We start from the raw sequence: 12,199 nt of genomic DNA on the forward strand, positions 1-12,199 counted from the left end.
CCCTTGTTGTGTTTGAACGACAGCCTCCTGGTCTATGTACAGGCTCCTGATGAGCACAATCAAGTGTTCTGGAACTCCCATTCTTTTCAGTGTCATCCATAATGTGTTAAGATCCACACAACTGAGTGCTTTTGCATACTCAAAGTAAACATCTTTCTGGTATTCTTTGCTTTCAGCCAAGATCCATCTGACATCCGCAATGATATCCCTTGTTCCACGTCCTCTTCTGAATCCATCTTGCATTTCTAGAAGCTGTAAATATACTGCTGCAACCATTTTTGAGTTATCTTCAGAAAAATTTTACTTGGGTGTGATATCAATGATACTGTTTAATAATTTCCACATTTTGTGGGAATCACCTCTCTTTGGAATGGGGACAAATATGGATGTCTTCCAGTCAGTTGGACTAGTAGTTGTCTTCCAAACTTCTTGGCATAGCCAAGTAAGTACCTCCAGCATGGCATCCATTTGTTGAAACATCTCAAGAGTTTTCCATCAGTTCCTGGAGCCTTGTTCTTTGTCAATTCCTTCAGTGCAGCTTCAACTTCTTCCTTCAGTACCATTGGTTCTTGATCATACACCACCTCCTGAAATGGATGAACATCGACCAGTTCTTTTTGGTACAGTGACTCTGTGTATTCCTTCCATCTTCTTTTCATGTTTCCTGCATCATTCAATATTTTGCCCATAGAACCTTTCAATATTGCAACTTGAGGCTTAATTATTTTCTTCAGTTCTTTAAGCTTCAGAAATGCTCAGTGTGGTCTTCCCTTTTGGTTTTCTAACTCCAGGTCTCTGCACATTTCATTATAATCACTGACTTTGTCTTCTCAAGTGGCTCTTTGAAATCTTCTGTTCAGCTCTCTTGTCATTTCTTTCATTTGCTTTAGCTACTCTCCATTCAAGAGCAAATTTCAGAGTCTCTTCTGACATCCATTTTGGCCTTTTCTTCCTTTCCTGTCTTTTTAATGACCTTTTGCTTTCTTCATGGATGTTGTTCTTCATGTCATGCCACAGTTCCTCTAGTGTTTGGTCATTGGTGTTCAATGCATCAAATCTATTCTTTAGACATTCTCTAAATTCAGGAGGGATATAATCAAGGTCATATTTTTTGCTCTCCTGGACTTCTTTTAATTGTCTTCAACTTCAGGTTGAACTTGCAAATGAGCAACTGATGGTCTGGTCCATAGTCAGCTCCTGGCCTTGTTATGGCTAAAGATATTGGGCTTCTCCATTGCCTCTTTCCACAGATGTAGTAGATCTGATTGCTGTCTACTCCATCTGGTGAAGTCCACATGTATAGCCATTGTTTGTGTTATTCTAAAAGGTATATGCAATGAATAAGTCATTGGTCTTGCAAAATTCTATCATGTGATCTCCAGCAGCATTTCTATCATCAAGGCCATATTTTCCAACTACCGATGATTCTTATTTGTTTCCAACTTTTGCATTACAATAACCAACAATAATCAACACATCTTGATTGCATGTTTGTTCAATTTCATTCTCCAAAAGCTGATAAAAAATCTTCAATAGCCTCATTTGGGCTTTTGTGGTCGGTGTGTAAATTTGAACAACAGTAGTATTAACCGGTCTTCCTTGTAGGCATATGGATATTATCCTATCACTGACAGCACTGTACTTCAGGATAGATCTTGAAACATTCTTTGTGATGACGAATGCCATGCCATTCCTCTTCAATTTGTCATTCCCGGCATAATAGATCATACGGTTGTCGGATTCAAAATGGCCAAATTCAATCCATTTCAACTCTCTAATGCCTGTTGTTGTTGTTGTTGTTATGTGCCATCGAGTGGGACCTGACTCACAGCAACCTCTCCTTGGGTTTCCGAGGCAGTATCACTACGGAAGTAGATTGCCCAATCCTCCTTCCAAGCACTAATGCCCAGGATATTAATTTTTACATGTTCCAAATAATTTTGCCAGCTTCCAATATTCCTAGATTCATACTTTATACATTCCACATTCCAATTATTAATGGATGTTTGCAGCTGTTTCTTCCCATGTTGAGTCGTGCCACATCAGCAAATGGAGGTCTCAAAAACTTCACTTCATCTACATCATTAAGGTCGGTTCTACTCTGAGGAGGCATCTCTTGCCCAGTCGTATTTTGAGTGCCTTCTGACTTGCGGGGCTCATCTTCTGGCACTATATTGGACAATGTTTCAGGACTATTCATAAAGTTTTCCAGTAATGTATCAGAAAGTGTTTCACTGCTATTTATAAGGTTTCCACTAGCCAATTCTTTGAGAAGTGAAAGGCCCCTTCCTTCTTCTGAGCCTGTCTTAGTCTGGAAGCTCTGATGAAACCTATCCACTGTGGGTGACCCTGCTGGTATTTGAAATACCGGTGGCATAACCTCCAGCCTTACAGCCACACACAAGCCACCACAGTACAACAAACTGACAGATGAGTAGTGGATTTTGCCCATAGAATCCTTCAGTATTGCAACTTGGGGCTTGAATTTTTTTCTTCAGAAAAAGAGAAATGACAAGCATCTTCTTCACTTTTGCTTTCCTAAGTCTAGGTCTTTCCACATTTTATTATAATACTTTAAGTTTTTGAGCCACTCTTTGAAATATTCTGTTCAGCTCTTTTACGTCATCATTTCTTCCATTCACTTCAGCTACGCTACATTTAAGACAAGTGTGGTGATTATGGCTGTGCATCAACTTGGTGGGCCTGGTTGAGTGGCTGGGCAGCTGGACATAGTATTCCACATGATGAGACTGGTAATCAACTCCATGGTGGAACCTACTGTGAGCAGCTGAGTAGCTGCTGCCTTTGGGTATGTGATCTGCTTCTGTATATATGAAACAGCTTTGGGAATGGTCTCTAGCTTGTGGCATGTTTCGACCCTGAGTGTAGCCGTGTCATTGTTCAGCAGTCTACCATGCTCTGCAGGCTTTGGGACTTACAATGGACTTGAATGAGTGGCCTGCCGTGTGATTTGGTAACATCAGGACTGTGGCTTTTACTTGTCAACCTTGGGCTTGTCAGCCTCAGCAGCCAGCCTCTGTCTAAGTGAAGAAAAGCCTCTAGCTTCAGTGGGCTGGGAGCTGGAGGCAGAGCTGAAGCCCAAGGCTGAGGGGCTTCAACTTGATTCCTGTGTATTCCATCACACGAGGTCCATGTATACCTTTTATGAATAAAAATATTAGCTTTGACAATGTAAAAATAATGGTATAGATGACAGAAATTAGGAGGCAAAGGAGTAGAAGATACTCATTTCCTCAGCTAGCAGAAGTTAGAAGAAATAGAAGTTTAAGAATATTATTTAAAATTACAAAGGTAACCAACTAAAAAGTGTTAATATAATTGTAAAAAACAAAGATGGGTTGGAAATGGAGTTACAAGTAAGGTTAATTCTTTTTTCTCTCTCTTTTCTTTAATTGTGATTTGGGTAAAAGTTTACAGAAAAAATTTATTTTCCAGACAACAGCTCATACACATTTTGTTTCATGACATTGATTGCAATCCTTAGATTGTAACAGCTCTCTTCATACTTCCTCCCTGTAGTTACCTTTTCCCTGTGTTCTTCTTTCCTATGCATTACCACCCTCTGAGCTATCTCCCTGTGCAAAAACTGCCCTTTTGATCTCCCATGATTAATTTTTTCTAAGTAGTGTACCTACATGGTGTAAGTGTTTGCCTTATACACCTGCCCATTATTTGACTGGGAGCTTTAGCGGCGTAGTGCCTAAGGCATCTGACTGCTAACCTAAAGGCTGGCAGTTCAAACCCATCAGCCACTCCTTGGAAGGAAGACTGGACAATCTACTTCCGTAGAGGTATCACCTCTGAAACCCAAGAAGGGGTCGCTATGAGTCCCACTTACTTGATGGTGGTGAGTTTGGTTTTTTTGTATTGTTTGGCTGGAAGCCATGGGAATCAGTTCAATTCCAGGCCTGAAGGGTGACAATGGGCCACAGTCTTGGGGTTTTCAATAGTCTCCATCAGATCAGTAAGCCTGCTCAATGAAGTTAATTCTTTATACCACAGGAAAAAAATCAGTAATTTTCAAAACTGATAAGAAATGATGCTCGAAATACATTATTTACAGATATAATCTAAAACCTAGAAAAAGCAAAATGAAGTGTAGAAAGATGTGTTGAATTTCATTTTGTGCTTTTCTATATTATTCAATCTTTAATCCATACGGATGTGTTATTTTAACAAATACTAAAATTTTAAAAATTCAAGAAAAAAAAAGTAAAAAGATCAAGTGCTCATGTAGTCAAACCACCTTACCACTAGAGGTAGGTAAAAGGAAAATGGATGTCTACACCAACAGAAAAATTTCTATCCTCCTGATATAAGAATAATGCTTAAAAAAAAAAAAATACCAATTTTATGCAGCACGATAAACATAATATAATCAATTCATGGTGGCAGAACCACTTAGAAGCATCCTTTCATCTCTTCCTCCTTAAGTTTCCTTTTGTCCTTCTATTTCTCTTTTTTGTTATCCTGTAGCTTTCCTTATTTAGCATGACTATTCAATTAACAATATATAAGCATTATTTTAACTTACATTCTATTCTTAATTTTCTCTCAACACAAACAGAGCAAATTAAGTTGATTTTCTTTCTCTTAAATTTTTATTGTGATTTGGGTGAAAGTTTACAGAGCAAATTTATTTTCCATACAGCAGTTCACATACACTTTGTCTCATGACATTGACCGTAATTTCCTACAATGCAACAGCTTCCATCCCACTTCCTCCCCATAGTTACCTCTTCCCTGTGTCCTTCCCTCCCATACACTCCTGCCCCCCAAACTGACTCCCTGTGCATAAGCAGCCCTTCTATTCTCCCATGATTGTTCTCTCCAAGGAGCGTATCTACTAATCTAAATGTTCACCTCATACGCCTGTCTTTTGTTTGGCTGGAAGTCACAGGAGTGGGTTCAGTTCCAGACATGAAGGGCATCTGGGGACCATAGTCTCAGGGGTTCGACCAGGCTCTATCAGACCAGCAAACCTGGTCTTTTTTTTTTTTTTTTTTAATGATTTTGAGTTTTGTTCCACATTGGTCTCCCACTCTATCCAGGATCTCTTATACAGATCCCCCTCTGAGTGGTTGACACTGGTAGCTGGGCACCATCCAATTCTTCTGATCTCATAATCATATAGGCTGAGGACTGCATGGTGTACCAGTCCCTTGGACTAATTGTTTCCATGCGTCTTTGATTTTCTTCATTGTTCTTTGCTCTGGACAAGAAGAGCCCCATTGTCGCATCTTATAAGGTTTTAAGTTCCCAGTCACTACTTGCCAAAGTAGGATGTGGAACAATGTTTTTGTGTAGTATGTTATGCCAAGTGAGTTTGATGTTCCAATTAAGTTGATTTTCCTTTCTACATTGTCTAAACTAATTTTATAAATCCCTATGGACATTATTGCTATAGAAAATAAATTGCTTCTCCCACTGATTTGAGGGAGATAACACAAACAGAAGGTAACTCTATTAAAACCAGCAAAATAATCACTCTTCAATGCATTAATGTTTCTACTGTCAACTGCTAAACTACTTAGGCTTCAGGATCAGAAGCTAGGTTTCTGTATTCATATTTGTATTAATCTGAACTGACTCAACAGAATGGCTTTGTTTGTTTGTTATTTATTTATTTTTAAAGAGAGAAAAGCTTGAGGTTTACGTTCTCCAAAAGTAAAGGAAAAAACAGCAGCTTAAATGCTCATATTAGTGGTATTTGGTTTTGATCTGAAAGATTTAGTAAGATCATTATTTCAATGTAATCCATAGCAAGGTATGTACTTACACTATATGTGCAAGGTCAAGTGGTTTCTCTGGTTGCTCAGGAAAAACAGGATGTGGGGGTTCTCTGGTGGGTACGCACCCCAAAGATTTACTAATTGCATGGCTCAGCTTCTTCGCAGGGGATTTCTGTATCAGAGCAGAAAATAAGGAAACAAAGAATTAAATCTTCAAAAACAACTAAAAAGAGCTTCAAAATAATTTAGTGTCAAGGGCTGTAGAAAACACTGTTTCACATAAAATCAAGTTTCATGATAATTCATCTACATTATTAAGCACTGCAGGAAGGAACCTGCAGTTGTTCCAAGATCATTTGTGGTCCCGTCATTTCTGTGGTTCCTCTCTTATCTCTATGAAATCACATTAATAAGTTAATGTTAACTTGCCTTCTGAACATTTCTACACACCCTTTGCATCAACTCCCTCTTTTGATGATTCTGGATCCTTTTTCGTAATACACTGAAGTTAATTTCCCAGAGTCAGAACTTTTTGTTGGGTTATAATATGAAAAGGCTAAGATAATGCTGACAATATACAGCTTCTGGATTTTACCAAATTAGCTGATGAAGGCACATCCCAAAATGGGCCTATTAAAAGAACATTCCCAAATTAAATATGAAGCAGAATATTTGGTGTTAAGGGCTGGATATGCATAAAGATTGAAACAAATACGCTCACATCCAAAGACAGGCAGGTTCAGACTTATGACTCTAAATTATGACATGCTGAAAATAAGTTTTCATACCATTACTTCTCTAGAAGGTAGACTAATGCTCACCAAATCCAAAGACTATCAACTCTAAAATTTAATCATCAATGTGCACAAAAGTAATCAATATGCCACAATTAACTTATGTAGAACATTCACTTCTAAAACCCTATTTAAAGGCGGCTCTTTATACAGAGATTTTATTATTTACTCAATTTTCTTTCAAAAACACTGTTGTCTGATACTTTCTTGGCAGGATATTAGCTGCAAAGAAAGTTTAACTATTTCATTCTATGGCCTCTGCAGTTTATTACCATAAGCACCACTTTAACTGGAAAACAGAATTTGCTTGCAACTGCGTGCCTCATCAACACATTTCCACTTAATTTTCACATGCTGCTTGATGTAGGATTTAAACCCAAAGTAAACAAAATTCTGTTTACCTTTAAGATTAGATTGTCTAAATTAATATGAGTCAGATTTGACTCAAGGGCAGTGAGATTTTTTTTTATATATATATATAATAAAGGCTGGATAATATAAATTTCTTGAGAAACTTTAGATATTGGCTCCAAATTACCTAGCATTATCCCCTTCAATATATTACATTCTGGAAAAAGTTTAGCTGTAACCCGATTTCCTGCAAATCACACAAAGATAAAGAACTTCTGAACTACCTGCCTGCTTGCTATCCAGTCTTCTTTTGCTGAATATTGGCTATAATCTGACTATGCTTTTCCCCCTCTAATCCATCTTCCCAATTGCCCCCAGAGATTATGTAACTCTTCTGCTTAAAAATCTTTCAAACGCTGATCATCACATAAAGAATAACATCTAAATAAATGCCTTCATATTCCAAATAAGAGCTTTCGTATCTGGCTCTTCCCTCTCACTAGCATAAACGATGAGCCATCACCGTTGCCCAATATGCCACGCTCTTGTAGGTCTCTGTAGTTTGGCATTTGCCTTCCCCAGGCCTGCCTTTTCTAATCTTTTTTCTGTAAAGTTTCTGCTCATCTCTCAAGACCTTGCAAGTACCACCTCCTCTGTGAAGATTTTCCTTATCATTGTATACTGCCTCTTCCATGATACCCATTTACCTTGCACATATTTTCACTGTTGCACTTAACATGATATATTGTAATTTTTAGTTTATTTATCTATCTCTAATTGAATCTCCTGTCTTATTTATTTTTGTATTTCTAGAACTTATCATATAACAGTATATCTTATTTAAACAAATTTGTCTAAATAAACATTCTAGATGGCTTTTTCCTGACCAAACCACATAAGCTTTTTTTTTTTTTTTTAAGAATTATGATATAAATAGAAGACAATCAGAGGACATCAAAGAGAACATCTTAATTCATAACAGAAATACCACAGGCGGGTGGCTTTAACAAACAGGAGTTTATTCTCTTAGTTTAAGAGGTTAGAAGTCCGAGTTCAAAGTGCCAGCTCTAAGGGCTGGGTGAAAGCCCCTCGACCTTGGACTTCAGCTCTGCTTCTTGCTCCTGGCCCGTAGGAGCTAGAGGCATCTTTTCACTCAGGCAGCTGCTGGCTGCTGAGGCTGAGAGACCCAAGGTCAACAAATAAAATGGCACAGTCCCAATATTACCAAACAACACAGGAGGCCACTCGTTAAGTCCAGAGACTGTCCCAAGATCGGCAGGAAACATGGCAGGCTGCTAAATGAAGACTCGGCTACACACAGGCTCCACCATGCCAAAAAGCTGCAGACCATTCCCAAAGCTTCTCCTTATATACTGGAAGCAGACCACATCCCCAAGACACTTATTCAGCTGCTCCAGTAGATTCCAACATGGAGCTGATTACCAGTCTCATCATGGGGAATAACTACAACCAGCTGCCCAGCTGGCCTAACTAAGTTGACATACAATTGAACTACCACAACATGTAATAATTTCATGATTTTTTTTTTTCCATATCTGAGAGCTACCTGGTCCATCAATTCCTGCAGTTTATGTGCGATGGATCATCACAGAAACTACTTTAGCTTCATCCTAAGCAACAACCATGCTTACAAGTTTCACAACCACATTTTATAAAAACATGGAAACAACCATACAACTATTAGATTAACAAATGCTTGCTTTAGTGCTACCTAATATTCTCTAGCTGTATAATCGTTAAGTTTTTGAAAGTACTGGTTGCTTTAAGTCAAGGTGTAAGATTATATTGAATTTCAAGTCTTGAAAATATAGAGAAGTAAAATCCATACATCAAGGTCAAATCCAAATAACTAAAGTATATCAAGATAGGCTTGATATGTGTGTGGAGGGGGAAAAAAAGCTAGGAATGAATATATATGTTGTTGTTGTTGTTATGTGCCGTCGAGTCAGACCCAACTCATAGCGACCCCTCCTTGGGTTTCTGAGGCAGTATCACTACGGAAATAGGACCAAACCCAAAAGGATATTACCCTGAAATTTTTAAAGTTATGCATTCAGTTAGGTTGTCTGAACATGTAATTAAATGATCCCAAAAATAAATCTCAGAGTGAATTATGATATGGACCTAAAGTGAATTCTTATATGGAGTTAGCCTAGGAGGTTAAGATTAACAAAGCTTCTAAGAGTGATTTTGAAAAATCCTATAAGGGCCAAAATAAGGATATGAACTTCTACTGTGTACTCAGCACACAGGACAATGACCAGGATGTGGTAGCTACTCACTAAATATTTAAGGACACAAAGAAGAAGACAGGAAGAAAGCAATCCAAGTCTAGGAACTGGTTTGTCCCATACTTCAATTAAGCTACTAAGCCAGAGATGTGCTCTCAGGTCTCTGTAAACCATTCGCTGTCAGTTCTGACTCATGGTGACCTCATGTGTTTCAGAGTAGCACTGTGCTCCACTAGGTTTTCAATGGCTAACTTTTTGGAGGTGGATCACCAGGACTTTCTTCTAAGGTGCCTCTGGGCGGGCATGAAACTCGAACATTTTAGTTAGCAGCCAAGTGCATTAACCATTTGAACCACCCAGGTACTCCTAGAACTCTGTGCCTTTGCACTGCAAAATGAATACAATGGAGAGGTCTTAACCTAGATAATTAAATCTCCAAATGCTCTCAGGCAATGATTTTCTATCTTTTTGCATTTTTAATACCCTAATCCACTTTAAGGGAGCTCTGGTGGCATAGTACCTAAGGCATTTGACTGCTAACCAGAAGGCGGACAGTTCAAACCCACCAGCCACTCCTCAGAAAGAAGACTGGGCAATCTACTTCCATAGAAATACCACCTTGGAAACCCAAGGAGGGGTCACCATGAGTTAGACCCAACACGACGGCAGAGGGTTGTTTACCCTTGCCCCAAATCCACGTTACAGTCCCTGAGTGGACAAACCATTACTGTGTCGGATACTGAGAGGTTTGAGTTCATCCAGAGGTACCTTCGAAGAAAGGCCTGACAATCTACATGTGAAAAACCAGACACTGGAAACCCTAGAGCACAGTTCTACTCTGACACATGAGGTCACCATGAGTCAGAGTCGACTTGATAGCAGTGAGGTTTTTTTTAACATAATTTCAAAACATTTCCTATTACCTGCTACACATTCTAAGGTTACATTTTCTTCCTTTTGGGATATATATGTATGTGTGTGTGTATAAATATATATACACACACATATACAGATACATGTATATTACACACACATATACACGTGTGTGTGTATATATATGTATTTACACACACACACACATACATATATAGGAGCTCTGGTGGCATGAATAAGACATTTGGCTGTTAACCAGAAGGTCAGTGGTTCAAACCACCAGCTACTCCGTGGAATGATGATGGGGCAATCTACTTCTGTAAAAATTTATAGCCTCAGAAAACCAATAGGGTCACTATGAGTCAGAATCAACTCAATGGCAGTGAGTTTGGTTTTTTGTATATGCATATATATGCAATCTGTGAGTTTGTTGTAGTATTATGAAGCTAGAAGCTATGGCACCAGTATATCAAATACCAGCAGGATTACTCATGGTGGACAACTTTCAGTTGTGCTTTCACACTTAGACTAGGAGGAAAGGCCTGGCAGTTCACTTCTAAAAATTAGCCAATGAAAACCTTATGGATTATAACAAAACACTCTGACTCTTCCTTCCTGCAGACACATCAGGAGGGATCAACTGCCAGAAAAGAACATCTTACTTGGTGAAGTAGAGGGCCAATAAGGGTGTGGGGGGCCCTCAGTGAAATGAACTGGTGCAACAGCCACAATTATGGGCTCAAATATGCTGGCAACCATGAGGATGACACAGGGCTGGGCAACATGTCATTCTGTATAAAGGCTGTTGTGAGTCAGAGTTGACTTGATGGCAACTAACAGAGCAATATACACAGACACAGAGTAAAATGCTCCAAAGACTGTATAAAACATGTATGTACAGCTTAAAAAATAGTAAAACACTCACCCACCCACTACTGTGGTTTGAGAAATACATTACAGTCACTTTGAAGCCTCCCTGTGGACCTTCATCAGAAGGTACCCCTCCCCATTACCTGAGTTCCTTTCATGGTAATCACTGTCCTGGATTACATATTATTAATCATTTGCTTGATTTTATTAATCTAGTAATTATGTATAAATAATTCATTTTTTTCTATATGTTGAATTTAAAACATATATATATATATATATATATATATTCTTCTGTAACTTCTTTCTTCACTCAAAATTATTACCATTCATCCATGGTGATATATATAACTGTAATTTATTCATTTTTCACTGCTGAATTGTATTTCATTGCTTAATCACATCATGATTTATGAATCCATGCTACTTCTAATGAATACTTCAGTTGTTTCTATTTTTCCCTACTCCTCCTAACACTGCTATAAACTTTCCTGTCCATGTCTCTTAGTGGCCACATGTAAACATTTCCTAAGAGTGGAATTACTGGGTCATATGGTCATGCACATTCAATTTTCCTAGGCACTGCCAGCTTGTGTTTACAAAGTAGTTACACTAATGTCTACTATCATCAGCTGTGTCAGAGAGTTCTTATAATTCCACGTTCTGGCCAATCCTTCGTATTGCCAGACATTTTAACATTTGCCAATCTGATGGTGATAAATGGTATTTCACTGCAGCTTTAATTTGCAATTCCTTGATTATTATAACGACTGAGCATCTTTTCAAATGCTTATTTGTGTTTCTTCTCCTGTGAAACGCTTCTTCCTGTCTTTGGCATAGTGTTATACAGGGTTGCCTGTTGCAGCCACTGCGTCAATCCATCTCTTTGAGGGTCTTCCTCTCTTTCATTGACCCTCCACTTCAGCAAGCGTGATGTCCTTCTCCAGTAACTGGTCCCTCCTGATATCATGTCCAAAATACGTGAGATTAAGTGTCACCATCCTTGCTTCTAAGGCGCATTCTGGCTCTACTTCTTCCAAGACATATTTGTTCACTCTTCTGGCAGTCCATCTCTGCCGTGGAGTCGGATCTGACTCATAGCGATCCCTCCTTGGGCTTCCGAGGCAGTATCACTACGGAAGTAGATTGCCCAACATTCCTTCCAAGTAGTGGCTGGTGGGTATATTCAATATCGTCTGCCAACACCATAATTTATTTTTATTTATTTATTTATTTATTTTATTAGGATTTGGGTGAAGATTTACAGAGTAAATTCACTTTTCATACAGCAGTTCACATATACTTT

General features: G+C 38.5%; 1 protein-coding gene across 1 annotated transcript in view; it reads right to left on the reverse strand.

The window, feature by feature from the left end:
• The window catches only part of DTNB (dystrobrevin beta), a 511,730-nt gene that overhangs the window by 284,111 nt on the left and 215,420 nt on the right, over window positions 1–12,199 (reverse strand). Inside the window, exon 8 of the mRNA XM_042780738.1 lies at window positions 5,801–5,925. Coding sequence (XP_042636672.1) covers window positions 5,801–5,925 — 125 coding nt within the window. The remainder of the gene's footprint in view (window positions 1–5,800; window positions 5,926–12,199) is intronic.

This window comes from Orycteropus afer, unplaced genomic scaffold (genome assembly GCF_000298275.1).
Source record: "Orycteropus afer afer isolate SDZICR_OR568_19922 unplaced genomic scaffold, OryAfe1.0 scaffold00058, whole genome shotgun sequence".
In the NCBI taxonomy this organism is placed as follows: Eukaryota; Metazoa; Chordata; class Mammalia; order Tubulidentata; family Orycteropodidae; genus Orycteropus; species Orycteropus afer.